This window comes from Bison bison, unplaced genomic scaffold (assembly GCF_000754665.1).
Source record: "Bison bison bison isolate TAMUID 2011002044 unplaced genomic scaffold, Bison_UMD1.0 scf7180017864340, whole genome shotgun sequence".
Classification (NCBI taxonomy): Eukaryota; Metazoa; Chordata; class Mammalia; order Artiodactyla; family Bovidae; genus Bison; species Bison bison.
The window spans coordinates 3,896,432-3,910,194 of NW_011494912.1; the positions used below are offsets into that span (position 1 = coordinate 3,896,432).

General features: G+C 51.0%; 1 protein-coding gene across 1 annotated transcript in view; it reads right to left on the reverse strand.

Moving 5' to 3' along the window:
• Nucleotides 1-5,383: 5,383 nt before the first annotated feature.
• Nucleotides 5,384-13,763, reverse strand: part of GTF2IRD1 (GTF2I repeat domain containing 1) — an 80,738-nt gene continuing 72,358 nt past the window's right edge. The window contains 4 exon segments of the mRNA XM_010854280.1: nt 5,384-5,618; nt 6,632-6,771; nt 9,530-9,567; nt 12,515-12,707. Of these exon segments, the coding sequence (XP_010852582.1) occupies nt 5,550-5,618; nt 6,632-6,771; nt 9,530-9,567; nt 12,515-12,707 (440 nt within the window). The 3' untranslated portion in view covers nt 5,384-5,549.

A 13,763-nucleotide genomic window follows, 5' to 3' on the forward strand; every position in this document is an offset into this window, starting at 1 on the left:
CTCAGATGCCAATCCCAACATCTGTGAGCCAAGGACTCGGCTATAATTGGGGATTGTGACAACACGTCTAATTAACAGTTTTAAAAATATGTGTATGAGCCTGCGTGTGAAGTGTAGACGTGTGAGTGTGTGTGTTGTGTTTTCTCTAGTCCTTCCAGCTGTGCCTCCTGCTCATGTCCCTTTCCTGTGGACTGAGAAGAGTGTCTTAGCAACTTTCCTGGGCAAGCCTTGAACTGGCTGGTACCCACTTCCCCCCACCCCTTTTTAAATGTACTTCTGTTCTTCATCAAACAAGGAAGAATTGCCCACTGCTTTTCTGTCCGGAGTTGGGGAGGGTCAGCTCCATGTAGGACCCACCCTGGGGCAGTGCTTGGTGGCCTGAATTCTCTGAGTCAGCCAGGCTTAGTTTTGAATCCTGGGTCAGTGCTCAATTTTTCCTAGTTGTGTAACCCCAGATAATAGCCCTTGATCTTCTGTGAACCTCAAATTCTTCATCTGGAAGAGGAAGAAGGAATATTTACTTTGCAGGGCTGCGAGGATTAGCACTGCACACAAAAGGTCTTACCTAATGGCTCTGACATTGTAGATGGTTAGCACAGAGTGGTTATTTTATTATTATCTGCAAGAGTGTAAGCCAGGTGGAATGTTTTTGGTACCTCTTGTAGCACCGAGTGTTTATCCTGGCTCCCATTTCCTGCATCTTAAGTGGGTGTTTCAGGGACACGGATGTTGAAACAGCGGGCTTCTGGAGTCCAAACACTTGACCAGAATTCAAGCAAGCAGGCTTTCATGGTGGAAAAATGGGCAGAGGCACCTGTCATGGTTCCCCCGAGACGGACTTGGGGGAGGGTGGTGGCGGCAAGCTTACTGGATTCACTAGGAAGGAGGATTTAGAGTTACAAAAAAGGAATTTCCTTGTGGTCCAGTGGTTAGGACTCCATGCTGAGGGCGCAGGTTCGATCCCTGGTGGGGGAACTGAGATCCTGCAAGCAGTGAGGTGCAGCCAAAAACAAATTAAGAGAAGAATCATAATGCATGTTTTTTGTTTTCCTTTTTTTTTTTTAAAGGAGATGAAATGTAAAACTTATGAAGTAGAGAGTATCTGATTTAGACTAGGTGGTCTGGAGAGGCCCCAAAGGAGGGGACATTTCAGTGATAGGTAAAACGGGAAGGCACAGCTACGTGAGTTGGGAAGGAAGAGAGAGGCTGCTTTGTGATAGAAAGGTGGTGCTGGGGAGATAAGATCAAGGGGGCACAGAGGACAAATCAGCCTAAGAGAGTCTTGGGGATGCTGGGGTCTGCTTTAATCCACATCTCAACTACTACCTACCTTTCCACTCCTGCATCCTCCAACCTCGATTACCCAGAAACATCAGCCTCTAGCCCCGCTCCTTCCCTGTTTTCATGCTTCAGTTTCCTCATTGAGAAATCCTGAAGACCATTTCCCCCAAAGAGCACTGACCTCTTATCGAGCCACTAACACAAGGCTTCAAAGAGGTGCTATGGTCCATCTTTTCTTTCTTCTTCTCTGCTGGGGCCAGGTGGGAGGGAGGAGACCCTCTACTTTGGAGGTCAGCAGACAACCCTCAATAAAACTTGGACTTTTTTTTGTTTTGTTTTTTAATGTATTTTGGCTGCTCGGTAATTGCAGCAGGCAGGCTCTTAGTTTCCTGACCAGGGATCAAACCCAGGCCCCCTGCATTGGGAACCTGGAGTTTTATCCACTGGACCACCAGGGAAGTCCCCTGGCTCCTTATTTAAAGAAGTATCTGGAAGGGCTGTTGTGAAGCCCCTGCCAGCAGAGCAGAAAGGGGGCAGCCAGGCAGGTGAGGGAAGCTCCCTGCAGGGGAGCAGGTATATCGAACTGCTGCCCTTCCCCCCTCCAGCCTCACCCTGGCTTTGTCCCTGCTCCGATGATGATTGCTTTATTACTGTTTTCAGTCTGATATAATTCCGGCATTTTCCATAATCTTGATCTTTTCATTGATACCAGATTTCTATACAAAGATTTGTATATAACATGATTATGTACCCACCAGAATACATTCCCCAGCAATTAGAACGTTTAAGATGCAGCTCCTAACGTTGCTTCTGCACATTCCTCATTTATTACTTTTGAAAGTGTTTTGTGATTTTTTTTTTTTTTTGGTGCATGTGTTTACACATTCAATAACAATTCTCATTTAGAGTTGCAAAACACGAAGCCAATTTTGAACCCAGACAGATGGCAGCTAAATGAAGTTTAATTAAAGAATGAGCGCTTTGAATCAAATCACTTTAAAAAAGTACAGTACACTGAGATTCTGGGGAGGTTGCATAAACAGCATCTGGGCTCTCTTGCGGAAAGCAGGGCCTGCTGGCAGATCTGGGGGGGAGGGGAGGGGCGGGGTGGGCACACTGTGGACCAAGCAAGCAGGCGGGGTAGAGGGTGGAGGGGAGGCGGCCAGAGGCCCCTAAGCACATCCTCGGTACTCAGCCCGGACACACCTCCCAAAGCCCCGAGCCCCTGGGACGGGAAGGAAAACGCATACAGATCACCTCTTGGTTCAAAAGCTTTGACTTGGGAAGGGGGATCCCCTTTATTTCTGCAATGAAGCCTGGCACCAAGGCACGAAGGTTCGTTGCACCAACCCACCTATTTGCATGCGTCCGAAAGATGACAAAGGCGGAGAGTCCGGCCTTTCGGGGTTCCAGCGCCCTTCCCCGGGGCTCCCCGCCTCTCCGCGCAGCCGCCGGCTGCACCGTCTGGAGCACGCAGAGCCCCGCCCGCCCCGGGCAGGAGCCACTTCCGGCTCTGGCCGCAGATCTGAGCGCGGGGGCGAGGCGGCCCGGACCGGTCTAGACAACCGGGAGGCGCCAGCCCGGCGGCTGGGGCGCCAGGTGGGCCCGAGCCTCGGGCCGGCCGGGCTGCAGGGACGCAGGCTAGTGGCCAGGCTGGAGGCGCCCTCACTGCCCGATGGCTGCCGTGGAGAAGAAAAGGGCACAGATCGGTGGGGTGGGAGGCAGAAGAGGGGGACAGACAGGGAGGGCCGGGAAGTTGGCACTGAATGCTGCAGGGGAGGGAACGCAGTGGGGGCTTTTTAATGCCGGGAGAGACAGGATTAGATGGAGGAAGGCTGAGTGCCAGGAGAGAGGGTCTGACTGCAAGGTGGCAGTTACTATGCGGTCCTTGATCTCCTAAGCAGTTGATGCCTTGAGGACGGTGGGTGGTCAATGGTAGGGGGTCACTCCTCCCCTGATCTTGGAGATTAAAGGCAGACTGGGCTCAAAGCCAGGGAACTGAAGATGGAGTGGAGGGCGCCGGCGGGTCCTGGGGCCACTGGAATGTGGCAGAGAGAGGAAAAGTCTGGGTGGGGGCATGCCAAGCTTGTGGTTCCTGCTTCTTGTGTCCTTCCAGGAGGAAGAGAGTCTGGAAGGCTGGGACAGGACCTTGCCTCTCAGCTCTGGGCACTGGCTGACCCAGAGGGCTGGCAGGAGCTCCTGGCCTGTTTGGATTGTGTACTTAGCTGACTCAGGACTCAGTTCCTCCGCATCGTAGGCTTCCTGCTGGACCCTGGCTGGACGCTGCAGTCCACCCTGACCCCTCCATGCCCCAGCACTGGCGTCTAATTGACCTCCAAGTCCTGTTGGCTGACCTCCTTGTTATTCTTCACCTGGCCCAAACCCCCACCAGCTCTGTCTGGAACAACGGCAAGAGCCTCCCATGTGGACTCTGGCTTCTCTCCCTGCGGGGGAAGCCAGGCCCTTCCAAAATGCAGACCTGGTCTTGGTTCTCCCCTGGCACTCCGTGCTGTGGCTCTCACCAGCATCCCTCCTCACCTCTGCCCAGCCCACAAGGTCTTCCACTAGGACCAGGGGGAAAAGGATACAGTGTGGCTGCTGAGCACCAGGCTGGGCCAGCAGCGCTCACGCTGCGTTTCTGCCCGGGTTCACCCCTCATCTAGTACCACATGCAGGGCACAGCCTGTGGACTACCCTTGCCTACCTTTCCATCTCACTTCCAGCCACCCTTCCCCTGCTCCAGCGACTCCTTCTCGTCCCTAGAATGCCCAGGTTCTCAGTCTAGTTTCCCTGCCTTTGCACATGTGGCTCTCCCCCACGACAGTGTCCAGCCCCAGCCCTCCCTGCTTTGTCCTGCCAACTCCTAAGACCCTGATGCTGGAAAAATTGAAGGCAGGAGGAGAAGGGGACGACTGAGGTCGAGGTGGTTGGATGGCATCACTCACTCAATGGACGTGAGTTTGAGCAAGCTCTGGGAGATTGTGAAGGACCGGGAATCCTGGCAGGCTGTAGTCCATGGGGTCGCAGAGTTGGACACGACTGAGCAACTGAACAATAGTGTGCTTCAAGGACCGTTTCTTGAGTCTGTGCTAGGTAAAGGCACCCTGCCGTGTGCTTCCAGGGCGTCCTGTCCTGCCCCGGCTTGCCCATCAGGACTGAAGGAGTGGCCAGTATGGCAAGCCAGACCCTTTGACTTGCCTTTCTGAAGTCCAGTCTCATCACTTCCTTCACCTTTCCACCTGTCACCAAACTGGTCTTTCTGACCAGTAGCTGTGACCCACCACTCTGCTTAAATACCCTGAGCTCTAGCAAAAACCTGGGGGGTTTCCCAGGTGGTTCAGCTGTAAAGAATCTGCCTGCAAATGCAGGAGACATGGGTTTGATCCTTAAGTTGGAGGGTTCCCTTGGAATAGGAAATGGCAACCCACTCCAGTATTCTTGCTTGGAAGATTCCACAGACAGAGGCACCTGGTGGGCTACAGCCCATGGGGTTGAAAAGAGTCAGACACGACTGAGAGACAGAGCACGTACACGGTAGCCAAAACCTGCCTCAGGGACTTCCCGAGCAGTATGTGTTTGAGACTCCATGCTTTCAAAGCAAGGGGTGCAGGTTCAATCCCTGGTCTGGGAACTAAGATCCTACGTGCTGCACAGCGTGGCCAAAAAATAAAAAACAAACCAAAAGCCATGTCACCTCTCCAGGCCCAACCCAAAGGCCCCGTCTCCAAGATGTCTTCCCTCCAGCTATGGAGATTCCATGTCTGCTTATCATATCTGACCTTCTTGACGGCACCTGTTATTGGGTCCAGGACAAGACGACCCTCCACCACACTGCACGCTCCCTGAGGCCAGGGGATTGGCCCTGCACTTCACCTTCTTCTGGTACTGCGTCCTGAGGTCATGTGACCCCAGCAGCAGCAAAATGAATGAAGCCTGTACCCAGGGCCCTGTGGTCAGGGCCGTGGCCTCTGTTCTTGGCAAAGACGGAAGGCCTGGGCAGACCAGCTGAGCCAAACTTCCTGACCTCATTCCAGGGACAGCAGCTGCAGCCACAAATTCCAAAAGAGAACAAGTAACAGTTAGGAACAGAGGCAATGCTTTTTTTTTTTTTTTTTTTTACTTATTTAAAAAGGCCTTGGCGGCAGGAATATAGTGTAAAAATCATTGGAAAAACTAAAAGGCATCGATACATATTCGAATATACACTTTGTACATAAATTACATTTCCTTTAGTCTTTCTGAGTGAGGTCCTGATTCAGCACTGAGGTCTAGTAATTCAGAGGTCCCGGGAGTTGCACGTTCAGGCCGGCATAGTCCACCATGTACATTGGCCATTGCTAGAGAGAGGGGGGACAGACAGCCTGGGTTAGGACTCCAGGTGACTCCGAGAGCCCCCGGGGACGCTTTCTGAAGGACTTCCTTGGATGCTATTTATTTTGAAGCTGTGGGAGGCCCAGAGAGGGGGCTGTGACTTAAGATCTCACGGTTCACCAGTGACCGTGGGGCCAGGGCTGGAGCTTTCTGATCTGTTCGCACCTGTGTCCCAGGGACCAACCGTCTGGGCAGACGTGGGGAAGAAATTGGGGATTGCTCAGAACAGGTGGCCTGAGCCCCATAAACTCAGCCCCCTCCAGGCCTCAGGCTCCAGAGCAAGCCTTCCTGTCTCTCTGGGTGGCGGGAGGGTTGAGGGACCCTCTGTGAGCACCCTGGCAGGGACAGAGGCAAAGCCTGAACTTCTGTGCTTTTCAGGAAGGGGTCCGAGCATAAACAAACCCTAAAGTTTTCAACTGGCTTCCGATATTCTCCCCATTGAAATCAGAAAGAACCCTTGAATTGTGCCTTTAATGAGGCTCTCCTCTAGAGAGGAGCCATGTGACAGAGCAGGTGGTGATCTGGAAGTGGGGTGTCCATCCACCACTGACCAGCGTGAGGCTGCAGAGTTAATGTGCTTCTGTCCCAGGTTTTCCTCATCTAAGTACTGTGGGTAACACCCATGCCTCACAGCCCTGTGGCTCACAGCATGTGATGTGAGCACAGAGATTAGTCTAGCATCCAACTGTCCTGGGAACCCAGGAGTCTGCTCAAGGTCCTATCGAGTGGGAGGAGGTGTCAAGTCCCTTCCCACTCTGAGGCCTCAGCTTGCCCATCTGCATAGTGGGCCTGTGAGCACCTGATGAGAGGAGAGGTGGACTAGCTCATGGGTGGGGCAGGCAGGAGAGTCTGCAGACCCTGCTCAGCACCTGGCGTCTCCCCGCACCCTGGACCCACACCCCAGCGTAGACGACCCTGCCCGAGTGCCGGCTGAAAGCCAGAGGGAAGAGCGGTCAGGTCCTGTTCTGCGCAACTTTACCACGAGCGAGATCTGGTTGGTGGATGCTACCGACTCCGGGTTAGAGGAGGAGGAAGAGGAAGACGAGGAGGAGGAGGAGGAGACGGAGTTCCCTTCGGAGACCCGCTTTCTCTTGCGCTTGGGAATGCTGCTGTCTTTGGCTGGTGGGAGAAAGGGTTGCTGATGCCGGGTGCCAGGGCCACTGTGTCTTGGCTTCCTGACCCTTCCTTGGAGAAGGCCTTATTCGCCGGTTTGAAGTCCTCTGCTCAGAACTCAAGGCTCCTGATCCCCCAGTGGCTGAGGCCCATCTCCGCAGCCGCCTTCCCTGAGCAGCCCCCACACCCGACTTGCCCACCCTCCTCCTCCCGCTCACTGTCTGCTTTGCTGACACTATGGCCTCCTCCTCCAGTGAGGCTTCCCCAGCAGGCTCAGCTCAGGCCCAGGGTTTCCTTATACCCTTCCCGGACCAGGTAGAGTCCAAAGTCCCAGGCTCCGCAGAACTCCCAGACTCAGAGCCATACAGCCTTGGGTCTCAGGGAGAGTCACTTAATGGCCTTGTACCTTCAGTTTTGTCACAGGTAGAATGTGAGTGAGATTCTGCAGGTTTGCTGGGAGCGTCTCACGAGATAATGTACCTGGTCCCCAGTAAATACTCAGCAACTAAGAACTGCTATCAGTATGGTTGCTACTGTTACCGCCGACGTGTGATGACCCAGATCTGACAATGCTGTGACAAACGACAGGTCACAGGCATTGGTGGACAGGCAGTGTCCCAGTGGAGAGAAAGCCTGGTTTAGAGCCAGAAGCCCAAAGTTCAAACTCCACAGCTGCCACTTACTAGCTGTGTGACCCTGGGAAAATGATGAACCTCTCTGAGCCAAAAGGGTTTGGAAACTGTATGATATAAGACTCAAAGGAGACTAAGAGTATGAAGGAACCCAGTACTAAGCCCAGCGCAGAGCAGGACCAGCAAGGGTTGCGCTGTTACTGAATCCAGTTCATGTGATTATGAAAGACTTAGCAAAAAGATTTGCAGTTATGTGTGGGGGACTTCCCTGATGGGCCAGGGGTTAAGAATCTGCCTGACAATGCAGGGGACACGGGTTCGATCCCTGGTCCGGGAAGATTCCACATGCTGAGGGGCAACGAAGCCTGCACACCTAGAACCCACGCTCTGCAACAAGAGAAGCCATTGCAATGAGAAGCCCTCGCACCGCAACCAAGCGGAGCCCCTGCTCGCCACAACTAGGGAAAGCCGCCCATAGCAATGAAGACCTAGTGCAGCCAAAAATTTAAAAAAATTAAGATTTGCAGCTGTGTATTGGGAACTTCCCTGGTGGTCCAGTGTCAGGACTCCACGCTTCCACTACAGGAGCTACAAGTTCCACCCCTGGTCAGGGAACTAAGATCTCCCTTCACGGTGTGGCTCCCCTCAAATATTTGCAGCTGTGTGCTGCGTAAGTGGAGATTTGGGCTTGACTGAGGGGATACAGCTTATTGACACAGCCCACGGAAAGGTCTTAATGACACAGATAAGGGCGTGCTGGGCCTGGGAGGGCAACTGTCTAGCTGGTGAAGCAAAGCCAGAGGCTGGGGTCTGGATGCAGTATGAGTGGAGATCCCGGGAAATAGAAGACTGTGGAGGTAGAAGGAACCCAGGCTATGAGCCAGGGAGGAGGGATTTTTGCAGGAGGCTCCATGTGCAGACAACTCAGAAGTGCTCACCCCAGGCAGTGGCCACCGTGGGGGTCACTGTAAGACCCTAAAGGTGGCCATGGTGGGGGTGGTGGATATGTCTCTGATAAAATGAAAGTGTTAGTTGCTCAGTCATGTCTGATTCTTTGCGATCCCATGGACTGCAGCCTACCAGGCTTCTCCGTCCATGGGGATTCTCCAGGCAAGAATACTGGAGTGGGTAGCCATTCCCTTCTCCAGGGGATCTTCCAGGCCCAGGGATTGAACCCAGGTCTCCTGCATCGGCAGGCGGATTTTTTTTCCTGTCTGAGCCACCAGGGAAGCCTGTAAGTCTCTGATAATTTGTCTCAAACTCTCCTCCCGGAGGCCTCCATGGGGCCTTCTGCATGTTTGCCTCTGACTTGGGAGCAGCTCCCAAACCTAGTCACCTCCCTATCCCATGCCATGCCCTTGGCATCAGCACATGCTAGAAGGCTGTGGCATTCCAGGGGAACCCTGACCATTTGGAGTTAGGACCTTACGTCTCAGGCTGGGGTGGGGTAGCCTCATTGAATCCTGTCACTGTCCCCACTGAACAGCCATGTTGGGGCCTACAGTCCATCGTGGCCTGTGGTTCAGATGGATGGTCAGCACACCAGGCTCGAGGAGTGCAAAGTCCTAACTGCTGGACTGCTGGGGAATTCCTGTAAATCAGTGTTTCTTAACCAGAGGTGCACCTCCCAATCCCTGGGGCTCCAGCCTCTCGAGTCCTGTGACACACCTGCTTGATCAGAATTCGAGAGTTTCCCAGGTTCCAGGACCCCGAAAGGTTCTAGAAGACTAGGGTCTACTGCAGGTGTTGCCCTGAAAATGCAGGCAGAGTCCAGGGGCCCAGCCAGTCTTGGGCAGCGCCCACATGCCTCACCCCTGCAGGGCATAGGTCACCCCCTCTCCCCACCTCAGGTGACTTCCCCATCCTACCTGACGCCCCCTCCTGCTGGCTCCTGCCTGTCCCTCCTTCTCTCTAGCTGATCTGCCAGGCTCAGCTCTCCATGGCAGGGCCTCTCTGAAGGGCACCTGCAGGCTTCCTGGGGCCTTCTGGGGATACTGGCCTTGCAGAAGGTCTCAGGCTCCCTGGGAAGTTCCAGGCAGGACGACTACACTTTCCTCTATCGCGTGCCCCCTGGCTCAGCTGTGTCTGGTCCCCAAGAAGCAGAAGGGTGGCCTCTTCAGCCTCCGACTTACCTGGCACCTTGGCGTCACTACAGATTTCTGCAAAAGGTCTGAAAAAGAGAGAAATGAGGTGGCAGTCAGAACACCAAGTTGCCCCTCCCCCTCCTCACCTGCTCCCTGAATGTGGGCGACATTGTAAGATGAAGAAGCTGCCACCAATGCTGGAACATTAGCCAGGAAAGACCCGGATGAAAGCAGTCAGTGTCCCCGCCCGGAGCAGGCAGGGTGATGGCAAGCCTGGCACTGTCAGTGCCCAGCCAGGTAGGTCGCCCCTTGGACTGGTTTCCTCTAGAAAGCGAGGGTGTCGTCTGACCAAGTGATCTGAAGTGTGTGCCTACATTTATGTAAATGATATACGAGATAGCACTATTTTTTAAATATATATATATTTTAAAAAGGAACCTGGATTCTTTTTTTTTTCTTTTAATGTTTATTTTTATTTATTTAGTTTTGGCTGTGCTGGGTCTTCGTTGCTCTCTCTAGTTGCGGCACGTGGGGGCTACCCTCTAGCTGCAGTTCCAGGGCTTCTCACTGTGGTGGCTTCTCTTGTTTCAAAGCATAGGCTCTAAGGGCACACAGGCTTCAGTACTTGTGGCTCCCAGGCTCTAGAGCACAAGCTTAGCAGTTGTGGCACACAGGCTTAGCTGCCACGCGGCATGTGGGATCTTCCTGGATCAGGGATCGAACTCTTGTCTCCTGCATTAGCAGGCGGTTTCTTTACCACTGAGTCACCAGGGAAGCCCTAATATGTCTTTTACTTTTTATTTTAATGATTATTTTACTTGCAGCATTATTATAAGAACCCCCCAAATTAGATGTAACCTAATTTTATATATATATATATATATATAATGGGTATTAAAAGAAAAAAGAAAAGTGGAAACATGGAAGGAAAAGCCCAGAATGTCTTCTCTCTGGGAGGTACACCTATTGGGGGTGGGTGTGCATTTTCTCCTATTTGCCAGAAATTACTTCAAGGGGTGAACATACATGGGAAGAGAGGGAAACCTCTACTTTTCATCTGAGGCCCCGCTGAATAATGTGGGGCTTCCCTGGTGGCTTAGCTGGTAAAGAATCTGCCTGCCATGCGGGAGACCTGGGTTCCATCCCTGGGTTGGGAAGATCGCCTGGAGAAGGGGAAGGCTACCCACTCCAGTATTCTGGCCTAGAGAATTCCATGGACTATATAGTCCATGGGGTCACAAAGAGTCAGACATGACTGAGCGACTTTCACTTTCACTGCATAATGTGATTTCTCCCCCCAGATCTATAGATATTTTATTGCATCTTTCAAGTATCACGAGTCCAAACAATCCTCTGGCACACTGCTATTTCTGTAGCTGGACAACTCAGATCAATTGAATGATACAATTTTTTGGACACAATTATTTTACTTTATATTATTTTATTAAAAAATAAGTTTTGGCTGCTCCCCTCCAAAAAAAAGTTGTATTTTTAAATAAAAAAGCCACAATACGTGTGGCTTATGGAATCTTAGCTCCCTGACCAGGGATCAAACCCAGGCCACCGCAGTGAAAACGCTGAATCCTAATCACTGAACCGCCAGGAAGGTTGAGACTCTGCGCTTCCACTGCAGGCAGTGTGGGTTTGATCCCTGGTTGGGGAACTAGATCTCATATGCTGAAACTTTGTACAAGGACTTCAGCTACTGAGCCTGGGAGCTGCAATGAAGACCCAGCATAGCCAAAATAAATGAATGAGTGAATAAATACATAAAAACTTAAAAAACCCTCAAAAACATGGAGTGTAAAATTGGAAAGAAAATGTGGGTAGAAGAGAAAGTCAAAGAAAGGCACCACCAGTGTTAACTCTAAATAGGAGGGTTATGGGTTATCTTCCTTCCTTCTACCTTTTTGTATTTTCCAGGTTTGTTGTGTGTATTTTTTTTAAATCCGAAAAATAATCAAATAAACTATTGTATTTAAACAAGTATATAGGGATATACAGTAAAATACAGACAGAGGCTATTTCTAGGGTTGGGGGTACTGAATTACTGTTATTTTCTAAATAGAGTAAAACAGGTAAAAATGAGTGGTATAGTAAAAAAAACATCAAATTTAATTAACATTGAAAAAATAAATACCTATGAATGCTGAGGCCATGTGTTTCAGTTGAAAGGGGTTAGAATCAGGACATCTGGCACTATAGCCTAAGTGCTTGTGTCCCTGAAGAATTCACATGTTGAAAAAAAACCTAATCCCCAGTGTGATGGTATTTGTTGGTGGCACCTTTGAGAAGTGATTAGATATGGAGGGTGGAGCCCTCATGAATAGGATTAGTGCCTTTATATAAGAGGTTCCAGATTGCTCCCTCATCCCTTCCACCCTGTGAGGACATAGTGAGAAGACGCTCACTGTGAACCTGGAAGAGCCTCCCCAGGGCCCAAATCTGCTGACATGTTGATCTTGCGCTTCTCAGCCTCCATGACAGTGAGAAATGAAGTTCTGTTGCTTAAGCTGCCTGGTGCGTGGTGCTCTGTTACAGCAGCCTGCACAGACTGAGATGGGTAGGTCTGGAGCCCAGCTAACCCACTGTGACTTACACTGTCCCTTTCTCACTCTGGATATCTGTTTCTTCATCTTTTAAGAGGAGACTGCTGGGACTTCCCTGGCAGTCTAGTGGTTAGCATGTGGCCTTCCAGTGCAACAGGTGTGGGTTCAAGCCCTTGTCAGGGGAGTTAAGATCCCAAACACCTCGAGGCCAAAAAACCAAAACATAAAACAGAAGCAATACTGTAACAAATTCAATAAAGACTTTTAAAATGGTCCACATCAAAAAAAAAAAAAAAGATGAAAGACAGCTAGGCTGTCTACCGGATTCTGTGCAAGTGAGAGTTTCCTCTCTCTCCTTTTCTCGCTGTTTCTGTTTTGGACTCCTGGCTGGGAAAGCTCTGGGGGTTCCCCTCCCAGATCCAGACAGCACCCTCCCTCCCCCATGCACCCCCAACCCGCTGGGGCAGGTGCCGGGGGCACTCACTGGAGCTGGTTGATGATGACCATGCGGACATGCTCGCGGGCCTTCAGGATCTTCTCCAGCCGGTGGATGTCGTATGTGTTGGGGTTCCGGAAAGGGATGTCATCAGGCAGGCCCGTGACCTCAACGGCATCTGGGCTGTCCCGGATCAGTTTATAAGGGACCAGCACGGGCCGGTTCAGACCCAGAGCCTCACCTAGAGCGCACAGGGGGTCAGGGTGAGGAAAGATTCCCCGGTCTCAGGCGAGCTCTCTGGGGAAGGGCTGGGACTTAGCATGGCCCACCTGGTAGCCACTGTACCCCAGAGAGTTTGTAAGTCAATACACACCACTGGTTTGTTTGTTTTAACCCAATTAGCAAAACTAAAAATCCAGGGGTGGGGGATGAGGAGGGAAGGACTGGGAGTCTGGGATTAGCAGGTACAAGCTATTATATGTACAGGATGGATAAACACCCAGGTCCTACTATGTAGCACAGGGAACTGTATTTAATATCCTGTGATAAACCAGAATGGAAAAGAATATGAAAAAGAATATATATATATATTTATAAAACTGAGTCACCGTGTACAGCAGAAATTAACACAGCATTGTAAATCAACTATACTTCAATAAATTAAAAAAAAAAAAAAAAATCCAAGGAATTCCCTGGTGGTCCAGTGCTTAGGACTCCTTGCTTCCACTGCAGGGGGCATGGTTTTGATCCCTGGTTGGGGAACTAACATCCTGCAAGGCCAAAAAAAAACATATATAGATGTAAAATCTACTCCTGTTTTGTTGGAAAAAATAAAAGTCCTTACTTAGGTATTTATGGACTAAATGACGGGATGTCTTAGGTTTGTTTTAAAGTACTAAAGCTATCAAACCATGCCTATCGAATTCTGTTCATGGGATTCTATGTGGAGAATACTGGAATTCTCTATGGAGAAGTCTCTAAGCAAGAATACTGGAGTGGATTGCCATGCCCTCCACCAGGGGATCTTCCCAACCTAGCGACTGAACCTAAGTCTCCCACATTGGCAGGTGGGTTCTTCACCACTAGCACCACCCAGGAAGCCCAATGAACTGGGCTTAGATATAAGATATAAGCACAGAAGCCAGGTCTGTGGATTACACGGTGGGTCACTGAGTCATTCTCTCTGCTTTGAAAACTGATTTCAAAATAAAAAGTGAAAAAGCCACAGCAAACCACACAGCAGAGTCGCTTCCTGTTACTGTCAAAATGAAACCCCAAGTCCTGGGCTGCCCCCCTC